Below are 22,079 nucleotides of genomic sequence, written 5' to 3'. Positions count from 1 at the left end.
CAAATTTTTCGTATCAACATTGAAATATTTTAACAAAATTAAATTTTATTTCCATTTTAAAATAAATAAATTTTTTAATAAATAAGACAATCTTATCAAATCTCTGTTGAAATCAAAAAATTTTAAAGATGCGAGTAACAAATGAAGAACCAAAGCCTTCGAAGGATGTCTTTCTATAATAAATCTACTTAATATTTTTAATAATTATCATCATAATTTTTAAAAATTGTTTTAATTAAAAAGTTTTCGTCTAGCAACAGTATCGGCTGCAGAAACAGAAATGGAAATGAAAATCAGAGAAACATGCAGAACGTAAAGCAAGCTGTAAAGTCAGCTTTTGCACATTACGAATGTTCAACTTTTTCTTTCTGTACTCTCTTTCCTGTTCATTGCATAATAATGTCTTCATATGATGTATAAATTTTCTCTCTGCTGTTGCTGCAGCCGTTGCTTCATTGTCTATAGTTCTGTTTCTCTTTCGCCGTGTATCTCTATATTTTTATTGTCATACTTCCTGCCACATGTTTCGTACTCTTTTGTGTATATGAGAAATAGTTTGAAACTTTATATTCACATGAGTAAGTTGATACACGAGAGCTCATATTGAGGCAGGAACTCATAAGCACACACATTCAAACAATAAGTTTATTCTTTGCTTTTTTACCAACGAAACAATTTAGGTAAAAAAGAGAGAAAAAATTCGTCTTCATTAAAAATTATTTTGAATCAGCATAGATAGTCATTTTCAAATCTCTTCAAATGATCAAGATTCAAAAAAAGTAAATTGTATGCTGATTATTGATTAACAAAATTTCATACAATTCGAATATAAAAACCTCAACACATCATCCTTCAATTAAAACTCTAAAACTTCAGAGAAATGCAAATAGCACATGAAGTACAAAAGTCTGCTACATATCTTCCCATTATTCTCAATCCTTTGTTAAGAGAGAACAATTATGCACAATTTTGCAATGCATTTGGTGTATGTGAACAAAAAGTGAGAGCACTCGAAGAGGAAGAAGAGTTTCCAATTTCACTAATGGTTTGCTTTTGTTTTTCATGTGTGTATGCAAATGTATTCATTCAACCTCATAATTCTCTATTAAGGGAGAATTATTATCTGTGTATGGGATAAAAATTCTGCTTACAGGATTAAAAATTATTTTTATTTTATCCTTGTTAGATGATGAAATTCTTATCCATCAATTTAAAATTGAAAAGTTCAAATTCATTTTTCATTTTAAAAAAAATACAAGCATGTATCTTCACAACTAGTATAAAAGCCGCCATTTCAGATGTGAATTTCTTGTGAGATAATCCTTAAAGAATTGCTTTTTTTGTTCCTATCAAACTCAACAGAAACAGTTCTTAAGAAAATTTACAGTCGAGTTTTCTTTTTAACACCAAAAATTTTCAAAAAGCTTCAAAAAAAACTTCTCATGAACGAACAACTTTCTGAAGTGATTTAAACACGTAAAGTATCTTCAAACATATTCATACCTGCTTGGCTGTATGTATAAAAATAAATAGTAAAATAAATCATCAACAAACAAATTTTACTCAACATCAAGAAATGAGAGAAAAAAATCCTGCTATATTTAGCAATTTTTAGCTTGACAAGTCTCGTACACGTGCAGGCGTACAAAAAGCTAGTGAGGATGGTAAGAAGAACAAAAGCTCAGAGCAATAATTAAAAATTACTTCGTAAACATCGTATACATCTCTTACAAACGAGTATGTATGAATGAATAGTAAATCGCCAAATATCTAGCCAAATATCTTTAATGATTGATTGATTATGTATTAGCTTGTTCCTTATTGGAATAGAAAATAAAATCTTTTACAATTTTTTATTTTAATAGTACGGAATTTCATTTTATGGACTATTCTAAATGTACGAAGGAACGATTTTTCAGGACAAATTACTTGAACTTTTTTATCCATCGTAAGATGAGTCAATTTAGGTTGACGGTGTGGCAACGAAAAATAAAATTAAGAAAAAGAGAGCTGCAAAAAAATTGAGGGTAAACTGCCTAAGCTTTTCATCATTTTCCTTTTTCTCTCTTTTCCTTTGCACTTTACAACGTCTCGTGTTCGTTGGATAAAAATAATTAATTATGTGCTGTTATTAATTAATGGTTTAATAAATATGAATGTGTTTGTACTTACAGCATGGGGTTGCTTTTTTATACAGTCACAGTATAAAGCGAATTAAAAAAATTCAAATGTTTTATTAAGAAAAAAGTCTTTGACGGTTGTTTATTTGCGTTCTTGTTGTTGGTTTAATTTAAATTGTAACGCAAGGAAATGGAAAAAAAATTCAAATAAAATTTTGGGTTGAGTAAAATGAGGAGATATGAAGTAAAGAGGTATGAATTCATTAAGACTTGACACAACTGAATTAATAACTGAAATAAATTTTTTCATTGTCAACAAATGGCACGAGGAAAAATTATCTCATCTTGTTACCTTTCTATGCTCTACAAAAGCTTCTATCGCAAGGGTTAGAAACTTAAGCGAAACATTCCGTAGCGTATAAAATTTATTCAAAAGGTTTTCAATCCTTTACTAATATTTCAGTATTCTCAAGATAATTTTTCTTTGTTCTATCTTCTTCCTTATACACAAAAAAAGATCCTGTGTCAAACTTTTCCATCAAAATTAATCTCACTTAACACTACAAGCATTAAAGTATGAGTATTTGTGCCAGTGGCAATTTAGAAAATTAATTAAATTCCTTACTCTATGTAATTTTTTTTTTTATTTTTTGACTGAAAGATGAAGGAAAGAAATTTACGAAAATTTAAGTAATTACAATAAATAGAAGAAAATTGAGTACAGAAAAAATAAATACATAAATTTTCTTGGAATTACTTTTTAATAAGGGAGAAGAACTTGATGGATTTATGACGAAAATTGTTTTAATCATTACGCCAAAAAAGTTTTTAAGTGAAAATTTCTGAACGTAAATGAATAAAAGTTTTAGTTAAGCTGGTTTGTTAAAGTTATATAAAAGCATTAAAAGTTATTCAGTCAAATATAAATACAATCTCAGTTTTTATTATAGCATAAAAATGACATGTTCTTTGCCATTGCATTTCTATTTAAATCTAATTCAGTTATTCATTTAAATATGTCTATTTATTTCACGATTAGACTTTAAATTATTTTATTCTACTCTGTATACCATGAATAAGCTTTTAATATTTTGTGCTGCTTTAGTATACGTCCACATTTACTGCTTTTATCCTGTAATTTTCATAAATATAGACTTTTATACTCTAGCATTCATATTATAAAGGGGAATTACTAAGAATTATACAAACACTTAATAATGAAAATGAAAATTTTATTATACGTGTAAAATTAAAATGAAACTGACGGAAAATTGGCTCTTGATAAAAGCCCTTTAATGACTTATTGCCTCACTTACTGTTTTCATTTTCACAGAATAAAAATGAAAAACCAACCGCTTATTGATTCTTGCCGGGTGAATGTGTGTATGTATAGACGGAGTAATAAAAAAATCCGACAAACAATTTGTCATAAAAACGGTAACGACAACCAGCACTAGCAGTAACTACAGCAGAGAGAAAAATTACTTAAATATCGGTTGCCTTTTAATTTTCATTTCTAATTTGAATTTGAATGTCATGCAAGAGTACCAGTAGCAGCAGCAGTTAAAGGAACTTAATGGGATTATTAGTCGACATAAAACCGACAATCGACGCTTTTCTGTTATACATTTTTTTGTTGCTTTATATGGATATTTGAACGATAAATACACACTCAACAGCAACAAAAATCTCAACAAAAACTCATGGCTGTGTTGTGCGTAAAATGGAAAATTTCTTTAATTTTTTTTTTTTGGGAGAAAATAAAGTTATTGCTGTAATTGCCTACATGTATTTACATGTATTTAAAGCTAGAAAATGTTTTCCATTTTTGTTCACATTATCTAGAAATTTATGTAAATTAAATAAATGTAGGTAGGTAAAAGCATTTCTGTGGATTTTAGGGTGAAATTTTGGATTTATTTATGAAAGTCAATTTATGAATCGTAAAGAGCTGTCAGAATATATCATTCTAATTAATTCAAAATGAATAATATGAAATCAGAAAAATAATTCATAAAGCATTCTAGCTAATTATTTTTGGCTGAATTTAGGAGCTCTATTTTTGAAAAAAAAAAATTTAAAGATATAAAAACTTAAAGTTAATTTAATTTTCATAATGGAAGTTTAATTCTATTCTTATTCTGAAAACTCAATTGGTTTCAATTTTCTTCTCATCTAGAAAATGCCTTAAAGTCATTGTACATTTTATAAATTCCCACAATCTCAAATCAATATAAATCCCATTCTCAATTTTCATTCACCAAGGAAACAAATTTTGCAAAAATAAGACCACCTCACCTACATCATCAGAATCATTATACACTACAACAAATCGCCCATTGTAGTATTCCTGTGGGGCAGAACAACATATATTGTATGTATTTATTTCAAACATGTTTTGCAATACTCTTCCCTACGAATCATCAATATGTTGTGAGCATAAAAGTAAACAAATAGGAAAATGAAGAAAAAATCATCAGATGAAAATAAAATAAAAAATTCTATGTTGTAATTAAATTCCGGTCATTGCTTTCTCTCTGCAATCTATTCACAATGTTGTATTCAGGAACTAAACTTTTAACAACGTGCATTAGATTTTGATTAGATCAAATTGAAAATGTGGAGTAATTTTTCATGCATGAAGAAATTGTTGATTATTCTGTTTGGTGTCTGCACATACAGAGTGTTTGTAAAAATGCAGGAAAGAGTATCAACTTAATGTGTTTTTGGTATTTGATTATGCAAATTAATTTTACACATGTTGAAAATAGTAGACAAATGCAGAAATGGCCAATTTTATGAAGGCGGCAGACAGTAGCATCATTGTAACATTGATAATAACATAAATATGTAACAGTATTGAAAACATTGTGCGTATTTACGAACGTTAGTTGGGGATCGTTCGCTTATTATGTAACGCAAATATGTGGAAGAGAGGTTTTTGAGTTTTGTTACTCTTTATATTGAACTTTTGATTTTTTTTAGCAAATGTTAATGTGGGGATTTTGCGTTACTTAATAAGCAAACGACCCTTTGAATCTCTGACGCAATAATTGTTCGCTATGAAGCTTTATTGAAAATACAGTTATGGTTATGATAGAGGATTTTGGGAAAACTTTCTGCATACTAAAATGACGCATGATGTTTATGTTTAATACAATTTTAGAACAAAGATGAACTGACATCTTTGTGGTTTATTATTATGGTTCAAAATCTAAATAAACACATTCAAACGTTAATTTTTTGCATATAAAATTATTCAAAGCAAACCAACAAAAATACCAAATTTAAAAAACATGAAAAATTTGTTGGTCGTTTGGTTGAAATGCTGTGAATTAAAGACAAATACACAAAGAAGCTTAAAATACCGCACACAAAAGGAGAAACAAAAGGAGAGGGAAAAATACAAACTGAAATTTTTTTCTGCAGATGAATTGGAATAAAAAAAATATTTGTTTGCCAGCTGATTCACAAGCATTTTCCTCTTTTTGTCGCGTCAGCAGTTTGAATTGTGCCTACAAAAGCAATTACATTTACAATGTGAATTTTTTTGTTTATCTTTAAAAAAGAAACAGCAAGAACTTTTTCCACCTTCACTTTTTGCATGAAAAATACATAAATTGTATGTATACATGATAACAATAAGCATGAGGCAATAACAAAAGAAATTTTTAAAGTAAAGTTTGTACTTGTATTTAAGTTGAACTTGTAAAATAAACTTGGAGGTAATTTTTTTTGCATTTTAATGAAACAATTGACTAAATCAAAACGTGCTGTCTACAGTTATGATTTTAGTGATAATAAATAAATTTTGTCTGTTTTTAATACATTATGGACAATTAAACATATATTATATAGATTTGTATATAAAATTGAAAAGGTTCATGTAATTTCCTCAAGCTCATTTCAATGAAATATTCAATAGATTTTTTCATTAACAATTAAAATTTCAATCAATGAAACGTCAATAAAAATCGAGCATAACTTTATTATTGTTATCGTTATTTTATACTCATTTAATTATTTGTCAGGTCGTAAAAATGTCAACCAAAACGAATTATTTGTAACAAATTTTTATTTTCTCAAATAATTAAACCATAAAAATTTATAATTTTTTACCGTCATAACATTTACCGAAAGAAAAAAATTAGGGAAACTTGTGAGAAGAAAATGAATGAACATTTATTTCTTTGCATGAAAGCACTTTAAATGAGCCATTTATTGAGATTTTAAAATTATTATTTGGTACTTCCTTTTTCTCCAAAACAATTAAAATGACATTATTTTTTTATAGCACAAGAAAAGAAAATTCGAACTATTTATCGATTTTTCCCTTTTCAAAGCTCTGCTTATCAATTGGAAAAATTATTTTAAAGATTCTAAACGAAAATATTTTAAACATTGACTATAAATTCAACAGTACAAAACGCTATGAAGAGTTTTGTGTCTTGTCATTGTACACACAATAGATGAGTGACACTGAAAGCAATTCTATTTGAAATGTATCATAAAATTTATGTGTGATCGTATTTTCACGAGTGTCATATTCAATAAATATTGAAAGACAATTTTTTGCTTTATTTGAGCTTGAAATCACAGTACACTGAGTAGAAGTTTTGCATTTTTTATATCCAAATAAATAAATGATGAGCATAAATGCAGAATAAATATATGCATATACAGATAAGCAAAAATTGCTTTCAATAATATTCCTGCACATAAAGATATTGTGAAGCTATTAGGAATAATGAGTGAATTCGCTTACAATAATTCATTTTCATATGGTTGTTTAAGTGACCGATTTTGCTTTAGAATTAAATTGCACTTAACAATAGAAAATGAATACAGAATTCAATACATATTCTCTTTTGGTGCATATAAATTTTAATAGCGCAAAAAATTAAAATTTCGTTACAATGTAAACAAAAGTATAAATATGTATCTAGAGAATTGTCATGCATTTTATAGTCACAATACAAGTCGATTACGAAATAAACTTATTGCCAGGTTTTTCCATCTCCAGTTCATCCCCCACTTTCATTTTATAGTATTATAGATATTATTGGAATTGTGTCGACTCTCAATCCTGATAGCAATTGCAAATTCAGGCTTTTTAAAATGAAATTCAGTATTTATACAATTTCTAAAATAAGCTTAATTTTTTTTACAAATAAAAAGATTGTAAAAAGAGAATGTGTCTGATGATAAATTTGCTTTTGGTAATGTGTTGGCGTGTAATAAAAATGAGATTTTCCTGAGCAAAATATCATCTTTTGTGACCATTTTCTTGTATGCACTATAAAAAGAAGAGATTAAAGTTTGTCTTCAAAATTCCATTCAATACTTAAATGTTGTTGTGTCAGTAGTCTTCTTTTGATGGATTATAAAATAGCAAAAATTCACTTTCACATATAAGTGTAAGTAAGTCAGACCAACAAAGAGTAAAAGAGAGACAAGAGCAAATATTAAATGTAAAGCTTTCCAACAACCTTCATATTGCTTATTACACAATGCAGTACATAGACATGAGTGAACACATGTGAAATATTAAATACAAAATTGCAACATTCACTTTACTCTTCGATAATAAAACGGTTTTATAATTATACATCTATACATATGTACATATTTTAGTTCCAATGATTTCAGTGGCTTTTTATATATTTTTAACTCGAAGCTATTAAGACAAAGTAGAACTTAACTAAATTCAGTCAGATGATTTCAATTTTACATCTATGTATATCACATCATTTCCCGTAATATCAGTGCCATAGCGATGATGTTCATCATGTAAATGAGAATGTTCAATTCTATATTTGTGTTCATAATGAAATTCAAATTGATTATTTATCTTCGCACATATATCTAATAACATATGATGATGAATAAATCAACAATTTTATTTCTGCTAAAATGCTTGTTTCTGAATAAAATAACTGCTGCTTATGTGCAAATACACACACATGTTTGTGGTAGTCATGGACGTAATTTGGGTAGAAAACTTTTTTTTCTCTCGTAATTAATGTTAGAAAAAATATTAAGCTTAAATGTTTTTGCTTGAAGGTTAAATTGATCATAAAATTAGTTTTTGCTTCATGTGCGATTTTTAAAGTTCAAGGTGATTTTTTTGAAGTCAGCTGTTAAGTTTAGCCATTCAAAATGAATAAAAAAATTCTTAAGATCATTTTAAAGATTTCTTAATTTGAATTTGGAGTTGTGTTCTTGAGTACGACTTCTACAAATAATTTATTTCAATAGCTCAAAAGAAATAAATTCACGTTTGCTTTTCAACAATGTTTATACATACACAACATAAATACATGACAAACTTGATTTTTTGTTTAACTGAAATGCTACTTATTCTAAAGCTTAAAGGTTTAAAGGTTAAGAGATGTTGTAAAATCATGGAGAATCGGCTTTGCATTAATGTTTTGTTTATGTTCCTTTTTTAACTTTTCGTATTTACTCAATATCTTTTGAGCAACTCTTAACGTAAGGATATCCTTTCCATTTCTTGAATGGTTTACATTTCGAATTTTCTTGTTCACATCAAAGGAAAATAGAATTGTTTTAAATTATCATCCCTTGATTCACTTTACCTTTACATAAGCACAAAAAAATATTTGCAGAGATATAAAAATCTAGCATCCAATGAACAAAGGATGAATGGATGAAAGTTAAAATTAATATTAAAGTATAAAAACCTTTTTTTGGCTGTCTTACTTTTTTGTAAATGTGTGAAATTTCTAAACAGATCTTTGTCTTTTTTCTCCTTCTTATGTTATCCTTTTTACAGATTTTCACTTTTTTTTTCTTTTACTTTCTTGAAAGTACTTTTTTCTCAAAAACTAAAATATTTCACCAAAAAAGCACAGAATAATACTTTTCGTGTTGATATCAGATGAATATATTAAATGACTGCTTATATATTTTTTTTCTCACAAATTTGAACACCAACGAGGTTTCTTTTCCTCGAGCTTTTGACTCTGTATGTCTGATGATCCTTTTTATAACAAAAATGTACGAAACTTGTATGTGTGAAGAGAAACTTTAACTAAATTGGATTGAAAGGGAGATGAAAAACTTTATCAAATATTTTCAATCTTTTCTATTTTTTCCCTTTTTCCTTCCTTTTTCGGGTTATACTTTGTAGATTCTTTCTGGTTTTCAATCAAGAAAGTAAATGTTTAAGATTTCGTGTGTTGGAAAGTTAGGAAGTTTCCAAATATTTTGATTTTTACTTTATGAGTTCCTTAAATAGTTTTCCTTCTATTTCTTTTTAAGAAAACTCTTCAAACTATGAAATCATAATTAAAGAAATATCTTTCTTTAGCACTAGTTTAACTTATGATTTCCTAAAGTTGATTTTCAATTCTTTTTAACCAAATAATATAATAAATGCAACAAGTAACAATATACTCAATTTGAATATTTCCAGATCCAAATCATCATAAATGTAAAAAAAAATGTTCAATAAATTTGTTGCATAAAGGTAATTATGAAATTGGTATTAAATTATTCAGAAGAGCTTTTTTGTCATAAATTCAATGGAGCGTTATAACATCAAGAAAAGTAATGAACATAATTATTCCATAAAATGAACTGCATTTTATATTCAAAATAGTAATTACTTTCACACATTCAACATATGGAAAACAAATGTTAAGGAAATTTGAATAAAAATTTTTTATTTCTAATTTTGTGATGCTTTTAAATCTTTCTTAAATATCCTTTCATTAAGTTCATTAAGAGTTCCGAAAAAAGTAAGGAAGAAGGAGATAATAAAATATTAAAAATTTCTTTCTTTTGTTTTGAAAAATTCATTCTACAAATAAAAATCAGTTTGTCTCTTAAGAATTTGTTTACAGCAAATCATCATGTGATATGCAAATGGATTTCTTAAGTTTATTTTTTGGCAATAAGAAATTTATAATAAGGTTAAATCTACCGAAGACTTTTTCGACTTGATTTTCTTTTTCTCAAAATTTTTCAAAATTAAGTGCTTTACATATGCATTTTGGTATTTAACATAAAAAGAAATATAGAATCTATCATTTTGAGTAGTAATCAGCTAATTTGAAGCTTTAGTTAAAGAGTTATTTCAATTTAAAAATGTTTCTCGGTTAATAGATAAAAATTACTCTTTTTTTCATTTTTAGTTTTCTAAATTTAGACAAATGTTTGACAACAGAAAACTCATTTTTTCAATTTTCGGTGTTATATGCTTCAGTTTCATGCTAAATATGCCTGTTAAACATGTCTAGTTAATGAGAATTTCATCAAAAATAGCGTTTCTCGGTTAATATTTCAACTCATTATTGCAAAACAATTTTCGTTTGTTTACAAAATTTAATTTTGATTTTAAAAGGAACTAGACACTTTTGTCTTTAAATAATGAGAGCAACACAATAGTAATTAAAATCTTAATCGAAATTCCTGGTCACGATATACTTTAGGCAAGCAGATTTAGAGAAAAAAGAACTTAAAAATTTGTTTACACTGTTAAAAATTTTTGTATCGAAAAATTTCAGTGCACTTTATCTGTAGATTTAACCATAACAAAAAAATTAATTTGCATTAGCAAATATTGATATGTTTCATTCAAAAAAATAAGAAGATGAAACAACTTTAAGGAGAAGTTTTTGCCGTTAAAATAGAAGAAAAAGCCTTGCTATCACGCAACTTATAGTTTTGATGTCTTACGAAATACTGATGACCGAAAAAAAAATAAAAAACTTGAATTTTATTTTTCTTATTTTTTAATACAGAAAGAAATTTTTATTATTTAGTTTCGCATTACGATATTATGAAAAAAAAAGAACTGTGAAACTTTTAACACATACACAAGTTAAAACCAAAGTACAGCAGTATTTTTTAGTATTTCCGCGAAATACATGAAAGTTTGAATTGAAAATAAAGAAAACTGGAGAATTAAACGAAAATGAGATTTATTTCGAAAATTTTCAAAAAGTTTATATTTTTTTTTTCTTCTATAACTTTTTTTCTCTTAATTTTTTGAGAACAAGCGAAATTCCATGTTTACACACGTCCGGGTTTAGTACATGACTGGCGAGTTTTGAGTTTTTGCAGTCGATATAACTCAAAAATTGAGAAATTGTATATCGCAATGGAAATTATAAAACATTCAGTAAACATTGAAACTGTGTGTAGCATGAAACACTGTCGACGTAATGCTGCACGTGGTAATTCTTTCTATCAGACGGTGAACTACCGCATATATAAACATGAAAACAACCGCCATATGATGTCTCAAAATATTCCATTGTTATCAATGCCAAAATTGAATGAATCATAACATGAAGAAATGGAGTGTGGCAATGGCAAAACTCTCTCGCAAAAAATCTCTCATCAGACATGCGCCGATAAAACTAAGACGGCATGATATCACGATGAAAATAATGTAGAATTTACTTTTTAGAACTATTGAGATAAATCGTGTTACATATTCTATTATCATTTTTTGTTGATTTTTTGTCAACATTGTTTCATTTCGAGACACAATAGCATATGCACGAGAACCACAAATCAATTGAATTATAATCATATTCATTTTTTATATTAAATTAAATTATTGAATCAATGTTAACACGAACTGTGCAGTCTACAATTTTGTGTTGGAAGGTCAATTTCTATTGAAAATTAATTTCAATCTTTTTATTTCAGAAAACATGTAAATAATTAAATCAGTCGTCCACTGATTGATGATGCTTACGTTTTCACTTCTTTATGACTTATTTATTTACTTTACAATTGCGAATAAATTGACTTGATTCATGCTTATAATATGGTTTGATTAATTCTAAAAATAATATTGTATGGAGTATTTTTAGGCTTATTGTCATATCAAATAAGTTTATATCAATCCTCTTGAATGCTTGTTTACTTGTTATCGCTTTATGAATCATTAAAAACGAGAAGAAAAAAATACTAAAAAATTCTTACCAAATATGACGTCAATTAAGTCTTCCTCGATAGAAGCTTATTAAATGTATATTGTTAGAAGTATTATTTAAACATAAGGCCTTGAACTTTAAATAAAATATAATGAATTCCACGCCTATACTGCGATAGTATACATTAATCTTAAAAGAACACATTTGTAATAATTCAATCCATATTATCTCTCAATATTTCAACTTAAGAAGAAACTTGATTAGGTTCACTAATTTCGCGCACCGATGTCGATTATTGACCTAAAATTCGTGTTTTTAGGGTTTTCGTCACGAAAATGATGTACAGTTCAAAAATTCGCAGTTTTTTTTATTTGTTCTATTCTGACACAAATGCGTATAAATTAACAATTATATTTGAGTTGATTAAATAAAGTATGCCATCGGCAAATTTCTGAGCGTTTTTAAAAATACTACTAAAAATCAGGATTGACATTCTACATAGAAATAGAATTATCAGTAATGAAATCCCAGAGACTGATACACATATTTAATCTTTCTCGGTTTTTTCCCATCACTTAATCAGTACTCACCATTTAGTTTTTTAATAATCCATTAATTTGTATTACGATTTTGATAATTTCACTTTCTTTTGATATATTTTTTTATATTTATTAGATAAATATTGAATAACACTTCAAATGTTCACTATTGCCTTTGAACTAATAAGTTTATAATCATCTAAAATTATATTAAACAAGTCAATGTTAATTAAACTACGTATAAAAATATTTTTTCTATCTCCACTACAGATTTATCACTCTTTGCTTTTGTTTACAAAATATCTGTAAGCATAAAATGAAAAATGTGGATATGTGTTGATAAGCGCTTTATTTTGGAGTATGAACAGTACACACAAAACAAGATTTAGAATTATTTTGCAATCAACGAAGTTGAAAGTTCGAACAAAATCACTCGACTAATATTCTGATAAGAAAAGCTAAGAGAGAAAATGAAATAATTATAATGAATGACATTCGGACATAACAATGTCATATGATTTCACAAAAAATGCTAAGAATGCCGCTGAGGTAAAAAAATTCAAATTAATAAAAATACGTTATGAAAATTAGGTGAATTTAGTAGAAGGAAAATATTAATCATCAGAGATCGTTCCCCCGGAAGGTAATCTGCAATTTTATGACAGGGTGAACTAGCTTGTAGTCTGAAATAATGAAAAATAATATTGTTAGATAATTGGATCAAACCTTTAATAATTTTTATTATTTTCTTCGACTTTAGCTACATTTAATGAAAACATTTTATATAAAAATTTTGAGCATTAACGTAATTCATTCGATAAATGAAACTGAAAATATTTATAATCTTGAAGTCAGATAAATGAAACTGAAAATATTTATAATCTTGAAGTCAGCATTAATCAAATGCAATAGAGAAATCAGTTTTAAAACTTCTTCTGTCAACACTGTATTGATTGTCAGCTGTACACTCATAAATGCCTAAAAAAAAACAACATTATGTTAAAGGAATTTTCATAAATTTAGAATTGGCATGCCTGCATCCATTTGTGTTGCCGGATCGATTTCTATTTTCGATTTGACTGTGTCCTTTCCAATATACCATTGATGAACCTGTTGGCAAAATTTAATTGAATTGAAAAAATATCAATATTTTGTCATTGTAAAATAAGCTTTTAGTTCATAAAAGATCCAAATTCAATCAGCACAAAACATGATACTCACATGTAAATATAGATGACTAAATATTTCTGCACCATCCTTATACCTGAGGAATAAAGTAAAATTATTAAAGCTTGAAACAATGTCATGCAAAATTATGTTCTACTGACCATGTTATTGTAGGTCTAGGATTTCCTCGGGCAATACATAGAAAGGCTATTTTGTGCCCCAGAACGTATTCAAAATCAAAATGTGATGCTAGAGTAATTTTGGCACCCTAAATTACATGAATATAGTAATTGTAATAAATTAATTATGATATGTTCTGATTATCTTTCTTCTGATCAAAAGTTGTGTGAAATTGGAAAAACAACTGATATGTCTATTCTTAGCATATCTTAGTAAGAACAAATACTATATAAATTGTGATTTAATGAAATGTGAATATTAAGATCTAATAAAGTTCACTTCCTACACAGTTAAGTAGATGTAAAATCAAATGGAAGTAAATTGAGATTGCTTTACATAATGGTCATCCCATTGAATAATAAATATAGAAAATTGTTTGGTCTGCATGTATGTACAGAAGGAATTGTTGTTATAGAACACAATTTGAGTTGACAATTTTCTAACTATTTCATCAGCCTTGTATAGCATCAAGAGCTCGATTAGTTCGGAATAGTAGCAATTGATATTTTCATTATCTTAATGACCAATCTGCAACCAATAATTCTCATGTATGTTAGTTTCTTTTCTCTTCTAATTCTCTAGAAGCTTATGACTATTTCCATTATTTTCTTCTTCTTCTATGTACGATATTTTCAGTTTTATTGAACGCACAATATTAACAATATGAAGAAGTGTTTATCGTTTATGAAAAGCAGAATAAGGAAAATTGAATAAAAAGACAGAAAAAATTAAAATTTTTTTTATAAGGACAAGCTTTTTCCTCCCATTGCAGACCTGGTTTTTTAAAAAAGTTATAACTTACATCATTGTTATTGTAATATTGATCACTCTCTGGATCTCGGTATTCTAAATATTAAATAAATTAAAAATTAAATCAATGTTACCAGATACTTAAATTTCCTTACTTCCAGTAATCGGCAGTCCGATTTGCATCTGAAAGCATAAGAGAATGTTAGTTAAAAATCATTTGAATTATTAGTGAATCATGAGAATTGCAATACGTATTCATCATTCTCATGAAACTTGATACTACTTGTTTCTGAAAACATGAATTGAAGAATATGGAAAGAAAAATAAAAAATTTATTGAATGAAAATTGAAAAGGAACTTGAGTGAAATGTTTATTTTATGTATGGAACGAAATGAAATAATCCATTTATGAGTTTATGCAAAATAACACTAAAAAGTTCGATAAATGGAAAAAAAAATCTAAATTTCCATACCAATTGACAAAAATTATGATAATAATAATTAAGAGCTTTGAAAAGCGTGCAATATTCAACATGCTGTAGCAAAAACTTATTTTTTCTATTGACGATATATTTCTGTTGCAAAATCTCACTGAAAATAGAATATGATGGAGGAAGAAATATTATACTGTTTAATTTAATTGATTTTTAATCGCATACATATCTTTCAATTGAAATCTTCATTGAATGAAGTTGGTTAAAAATATTTCTCAAAGAATTTTAAAACGTTTTGGTTTATTGGAAGTAAAAGAGTGAAAATTCGATTTGTCAGATTGCCATTTATCAGATAAATGAAAGAGTTACTTATTATATGTTTGTTGAGAATTTATGGCAAAATGTTCAACAAATTAAATCTTTCTTTTGACTACAGCCTTCTATATTGTAATATCTAGTCTGTTGAATTAAACGCAAAAGGAAGAGGTTAAATTTAATTAAGATTCTGAAATGATAAGCAGATTCATAAATTTTAGTGTACAAGAAATAAATTTGTTGCCTAATACGAAAGTATATATTCTTATGATTCTGAAAAGAGATTTCGTTTAACATTGAATCATTATTTTATTTTTCTTTTCTTTTCATAGAAAGATTACTTCTTTTTCAAACTAATTTGATGGGATGCCCTTTAATAAAGATTTTTGTTTAAGACTCATAGCTCGTATTAGGATTCATTTAAATTTTGAAAAATAGTATCTAAGATATACCATGCGACAATTTAAAATTTAATTTTATAATAACTAGATATCGGATGTTATGAGCTAGAATAATTTAATTATACTCAATTTCTAACAAAATTACTCAAGCAATTGATTTTTTGTATAAACTGAGAGCATTCTCAACATCATTTCCATGACATTAATATGAAATTGGATACTCATTAAAATCACACTTGAGACACAATGACAATACATAAATTTCTTATAATTACCAATAATTACCCTCAAGAATGAATGAAAGAAGATGAAAATTTAGTCAAATGGTACGCAACATACATGCTGTCGCCATGTCATTATCTCTATCACACTCGGCACTAATTTGTGATGTTAATTAACTAATTAGAATGGCCATAAGGTGAAAATTGGATTTCATTCTATTATTACCATTAAACTTACCCTTGATTTCGATCGTCCACGTGAACGACCACGTCTACAATGGACATCATTAATCAGCAGGAGAAGTAGGAGCGTCAACATGATGATGTTACTTTTATTCAGTTTCATTTTTATTGTTTGCTTAAACTTTAGTGTCTTTTAATTAATGTTGAACTCTTGAATAAAAAGTTATCAATTATTAGCACTTATTATTTTAGTATACTTTTAAAAAGAAATTGTTTTGATTGGTGACAGCAACATCAAAGTTGTTTTGGTTATAAATCAGGTTGTTGTATTTATAAATTTAGAGTCTGCTTCTATTTTAAAATAAATAATATAGACATTCCCATAAATATACATTACTGTTTCACATCTAATATAATCAAAGATGATATTACAAGAAACAACAATAAGCTTAAAAATTACAGAAAGAAATGTCGTGCACAGTTTCATACAAATTTCAAATATTTAACTCCAATGCTATAAAATAGTAAACTTTATTATCTCACATTCTCGATAATATAAATTTATTTATTTATTTCCTTACTCTTTATAGCACATATATGTAACTGTATGAATCTCTATGTGTGCTATTGTAATATCGTCATTACTTTAGAACTCCATTTAAATGAAATTTGCTCTCTCATGAACATTGTATCACGAACATTATAACATCATTCATCTTAATCTAGCACCAAAATAATTTTACATATTTTACGTTTTTATTTCTGTTCTAAATACTTTTTTTTAAAAAAAAAAAATATTGAAACTCCTTGAGACACTTAAAGGTACAGAAAATACATTCCCTTTTCCTTTCATTTAATGTGATCACTGTTCTACAAAAATATAGATTACATCCGATAAAGTAATCAATAAATCAAACTTTTTATTATTCTTTATCCGCAGTATGAAAACATATACATAAATTTGTAAAAATAGGCCAAAATAAAGAACATATGTATGTATGTTTGTAATATAATATAATATCAGCTTTAGGAACAATTTTTATATTTTTTCATTATCCTTTTGCTGCAAATCTACAATGAACTAGTATTGTAGATGAGAAAAATAATAAAGAGAAACTACTCATTCTGGACGGATGAACTTATTTTGATGCAAAAACTTTCTTAATATCATCATAAAAATGGAAATAAAAGAAAAATAAAAAGCTAAGAAAAATGAGGAAGAAAATTAATTTTTTACTTTACTTTACAGTTTATATTTGTAAGTTTCATATTAAGTCCTAAATGGGCTCTTGCTCATCATAGGTAATATTGCCTTTAATTTAAAAAAATATAAGAATGCAGGGAGAATATTGAAAACTTTTTAATGAGCAATTAAATTCCAACTGTGGGTAATCAGCTTCATTGCAAATATTAGTGAAAATATTCACAGCATTCTTTAAAACATTTAACATTAAAAGTTCTTTAGCTTCTTAAATTTCAAATTCAATGTTAATTCTGTTGCTGTCACCTTAACTGCATTTTAATTTATATGTCCATTAAAAATGAATAAAATAAACAAATGCAATTTCTCCAGGATAATTATTTAAATTCAAGTTTATAAATTTGTGTGAAGAAGTCCTAATAATAGTTTAAATTTAGTAAAGTAAAAATGCACTTGTTTAAATTTTCAACACCACACCTGTAAACCGCACGCGATTTTATTGCTTTTCTAAAAAAATCACCATTAAATTGGTTTTAATTTCTCCTTCGACTCGAATTCCCAACAAAAATGCTCTCTACGAGTTCAAGATTCACTTTAGAATGAAGCGCAAAAGTATGAAATCTCATTGAATTATTTTCTTTATTGAATTCTTTATATAATGGGTGTATACATCAGTAAAATACAAAAAGGAATATGTTTGTTATCTGTATAGAGATCTTTTTTAATGTAAGAGTATGTCATACTTGAATCATGTTGATGTAAATATTTATATGATCCACTTAAAATAGTTTGTCAATGTATCATACACAGATTTATTTTCATAAAACATACACTAGATAATATATGAATTGACGTTTTGCAATATACATATTTGAATCGGTAGTCTCAAAAGCATTAGTTATGACCCCTTTAAGATTAAAAAATTTCTAATAATGATTTTTATTTAATAATAAAATTTTGTCTCGTTTTTATAATACCTGTAATGGTTTATTTTAATGCTAATATCGATCTTTTGTAGCACTATTAAATACTAACTGATTTAGCCTTATCGATGTTAATTGTCTGATTTAATGTACACATCAAATCATCGAACAATTTTGTAGCCTTATCTAACTCTTCGATATTATCAATAAATGAATCAGGCAAAGAAAGATTAAATTTACTGAATCGTCTGTAACAAAAAGATATTATTAAGTTTATAATAATATTTTATTTAAAAAATTTACCTTTTTATAAACGAAAATGCATGCTTCTTTAAATTTTCATCTCCGTGAAAAAGACAAGAAGCTTTCAAAATTTTGTGTGCATTTTCCTCTTTAATAATCTCAAACAATTTCGCTTCACAACTAGTCTTCAGCTCTGTTATTTGAAAGTAGTCAGACGCATGCAGTAGCTCAAACACATGAATATCGAATTCGTGGATCTGTTCTGTGTACATGTATCTAATCAATTCCTTAAAAGCCTCTTTACTTATTTCAAAACCTAGTTCATGTTCATTAATTGTACTTTCTTTGTAATTTGAATTAAACATACGATCAAAAACAGGACTGCGAACTAAGAAAAATCAACAATTAGATCACTATAACACTACAAACGTGTATAATTTTTATTACTTGATAACAAAAATTTGTTTACTGGAATCCTTTCATTCTCTACAATAAATTTGAAGTCACTTCTTTCTTCATTGAAAAGCGCTGATTTAAATAAATTATTCCACGAAGATTTCTTTTCAATTAATTTGATCTGAAATTCAAAATTTTGTTTTGAATTATATTGTAATTGGTACCATATCAGAAGTCATTTACATCTATTGTGGTCATAACTTTAGTTTTTTCAGTATTACCAAACTGTCCAATACCATATTGAGTACTATACTGATATGATGTCGTTGCAGCAAATGATCTGTTTTAATTTGTTTGATAAGAAATTTTTAATTATTTTTATCTATTGTTATCGAATATTATTATCAGTAAACTTTCTACTAAATAAAATCGAAATGCCATTTTGATTATTGAAACTGACTTTTTAAAATAAATTTTTTAATTCTTTAGTTTTTTAAAACTAACGAATTTATTTTTGAACCCAAAACACCGGTTGAAATGTTTTTAAAATTAACTGAAAATGGTAATATTTTTCTAATGCATTCACTTACAAATCTGCAATTTCGGATTTATTAAAAACTTGCACGGGATAGTTCTCTTCATCAATTTGTAATTTAACTTCAGATACTTTTTTCTCATCATTCACTTTATTATTTATTGTAATGTTCAATTTTTTTCCATCAACTTTATTTGAAAACATCTTGAATGCAATGATAAGCTTACTACTAGTGCATTAACCATTTGGACAAAAAAACCTTTTGGACTTCTGTTAATAATGACGTTCATAAGCGTTGAGAAGCTTGAATGACCTAAGCTTAAGGATTTGCATTTGAAATTTTTCAGCCGTTAAAGGATGAAGAATAAAAATTTCATCTTTTTACTCTTTGTAAAATTGAAAATACTTTTCGTAATAATAAATTAATTTGCTTTAAATTTTAAAAAAAGAGCCTTTTTGCGGAATTATGAGGATTCATAAAAAATTAAATAAAATTTCAACTTTGAACTTACACCACATTAATCTTAAAAACTACTGCCGACAAACAGATACTCACTTTACGTCTACATTTAGCTTTTCTCTATCCATGATATTTTCATTGAGCGGTTCCAGAAAGATGAGACTGTAAAGCTGTTTATCATGTTACGGTCTGTGTATTCGCCAAAAAATTAAACTTCTTTTCTTCATTTTGCCGAAGTTGTGGAAATGACAAAATATTTAATTTTTCTTAATATTACCCTGGCAGCAAATTAAGAACGAATTTGCAGGGAAAAAATTTCTTGACCAAAATTTGCAAGAAAATCTTTGATATTCTGCCAGTGTCTCGCAGTTAATGGGAATTTTCGTCCTGTATTCTTACAAATTTCTTTAATATTCGTTCCAAATTTATGCGAGGGTGATTTAATCAAACTGCTATACAGCAGTTTTTTTGAAATGAAATTTCATTTCTAATAAATTTAAAATCAAAACACTGTTATGAATTGCAATTTAAATTTTGATCTTTTCAACTGTCTCCGTCAATTGAGTCTAATTCTTTTCTTATTGAATTTCATTCCATCCCTGATTCCATCGGTACTTCAATAGGATGACTAATCATTTTGTTTCAAAAAGGACTATTCTCTATATCAAAAAAATAATTTTAAACGTTAGTCTTGGAAGTTTTGTTTCAGTCATTCAGCTCAAATTCAAAAAAATTATAAATTAATATATTTGGCCACCCTAGTCTTAAAACAATTTAATATATTCTAGAAACAGAATGAATAGATAAAGGAAATTGAAAGGATTTTTTCGTCTATAAATTGATTTATGAACGAATCATGATGTCACATTCACTTCCATAGTAGAAAGCACATGCAATATAATAGAAATAAAATAATATACGGATGTTCACCTGCATGCCGTTTTTAACAATTTTAGTAACTTCACACATATAAGAAATTTTTATTAAAATGAACATATCTTGTTTCTATTTTTCTTCGTTATTACCACCACCACATCAGTAGTACAATAATAACAAAAATCATAACCTGCAATTTGATGGATTTTCATTGCTCCATTATAACAAAATGCCCTTGTTTTTGAATCACTTAAATGGAATGCTAGTTGCTACTACTATGGGTTTTCATATAACTAATTGCAGACATGCAACAACAAGAATGAAAAGAAAAATAATAAATGAATTTTTTTTACACACAGAAATGAAAATTTATGCAATCAACATCATCGTAATCAGCAGAAGCTTAAGCGGAATGCGACGAAAAAAGACAAGAAATTATGGGAAAAGTTTGTGACATCCAAAAAATAAATAATACATAAAATGAGATATGATTTTCTCTCATTTTCTCGACGCCTTTTAATCAGGGGTTGAAACTTCAAATTTATGTAATTTAATTCAAATTAGGTTTTCAAAAAAAATTAATTGCAACTTTGTAGTAATTTAAAATAACTGTTTAAAAAATCATTAGAATTTCATTAAAAAATATTGATTTTCAAACAGAGAATAAAGTTTTTAAAATTATGCTTCTATTCTTTTGAAATTAAGAAACCACAAAAATACATTTGCACATGCAGGAGAAAAGAGCAAGGAAGATGAGATAAACAAAAATAATTAAGATAAAAATTTTTTTTATGTTTTCAACCAAAGCTTCAACATTATGTGCACTTAAAAGAAAAACTTCTCTTACAGCTTACTGCCGCTGCTTTTGATGCTTCTCATATCTCAACATTTTCCTTCCGACTGCTCAGTCAAGAAAAATTTATTTTTCGCGGAAATTATAATTAAATAATTTTTTCATATCATTATTTCTGTGGAAGAACAAAAAAGAATCCTTACGAAATTTTTGTTAAAATAGCACGACTTAATATAACAAGGAATCCTTTTCAATCAAATGCATTAATATTTTAAATTCAAAATTTCTTAAAAAAATTACAAAAATTTGCACAAGGGACAAAAGAAAATATTTTTAAAGAACACGGAATGATGTGGAAATTATCATTCATTGTATATGAAGCTCATGCTACTTATCATTCTTATTCACTCTCCATTGCTGTGTGGCCG

General features: G+C 26.9%; 3 protein-coding genes across 6 annotated transcripts in view; all 3 read right to left on the bottom strand.

Annotated features, from left to right (window-relative positions):
• Positions 1–12,744, bottom strand: part of LOC139093156 (furin-like protease 2) — a 76,439-nt gene extending 63,695 nt beyond the window's left edge. The window contains exons 1-2 of one of the 2 annotated variants that reach the window (XM_070643760.1): positions 10,964–11,173; positions 8,844–9,174 (exon numbers count right to left, since the gene is read on the bottom strand). The gene's annotated coding sequence lies outside the window, so the exon portion shown is untranslated. Of the gene's footprint in view, positions 1–8,843; positions 9,175–10,963; positions 11,174–12,624 lie in introns of those variants that run through there. The other variant, XM_070643762.1, reaches the window with a different exon arrangement.
• A 564-nt stretch (positions 12,745–13,308) lies between these two features.
• Positions 13,309–18,054, bottom strand: LOC139093358 (immunoglobulin domain-containing protein oig-4-like). Of its 2 annotated transcripts, XM_070644059.1 has the most exons (9): positions 17,903–18,054; positions 16,280–16,434; positions 14,826–14,853; positions 14,723–14,766; positions 13,902–14,008; positions 13,795–13,837; positions 13,608–13,683; positions 13,467–13,551; positions 13,309–13,428 (listed from the first exon to the last, which is right to left on the bottom strand). In XM_070644059.1, exons 2-8 carry the CDS (start codon positions 16,385–16,387, stop codon positions 13,469–13,471), a joined length of 489 nt encoding a protein of 162 aa, XP_070500160.1. In that variant the 5' UTR covers positions 16,388–16,434; positions 17,903–18,054; the 3' UTR covers positions 13,309–13,428; positions 13,467–13,468. The 2 variants fall into 2 exon arrangements, with proteins under 2 accessions (XP_070500160.1, XP_070500159.1); XM_070644058.1 differs by having other exon boundaries at positions 13,428–13,551.
• Positions 18,039–19,739, bottom strand: LOC139093357 (speckle-type POZ protein-like A). Of its 2 annotated transcripts, XM_070644057.1 has the most exons (6): positions 19,578–19,739; positions 19,231–19,327; positions 19,039–19,168; positions 18,652–18,979; positions 18,403–18,596; positions 18,039–18,332 (listed from the first exon to the last, which is right to left on the bottom strand). In XM_070644057.1, exons 1-5 carry the CDS (start codon positions 19,724–19,726, stop codon positions 18,449–18,451), a joined length of 852 nt encoding a protein of 283 aa, XP_070500158.1. In that variant the 5' UTR covers positions 19,727–19,739; the 3' UTR covers positions 18,039–18,332; positions 18,403–18,448. The 2 variants fall into 2 exon arrangements, with proteins under 2 accessions (XP_070500158.1, XP_070500157.1); XM_070644056.1 differs by having other exon boundaries at positions 18,039–18,596.
• Positions 19,740–22,079: the final 2,340 nt, after the last annotated feature.

The sequence above is a fragment of the Chironomus tepperi genome, unplaced genomic scaffold (genome assembly GCF_022539635.2).
Source record: "Chironomus tepperi strain 1889 unplaced genomic scaffold, CSIRO-AGI_Ctep_v1 contig_335, whole genome shotgun sequence".
Taxonomy (NCBI): Eukaryota; Metazoa; Arthropoda; class Insecta; order Diptera; family Chironomidae; genus Chironomus; species Chironomus tepperi.
The sequence above is the reverse complement of the archived record's forward strand: the minus strand, read 5'-3'. Positions and strand labels throughout refer to the sequence as shown.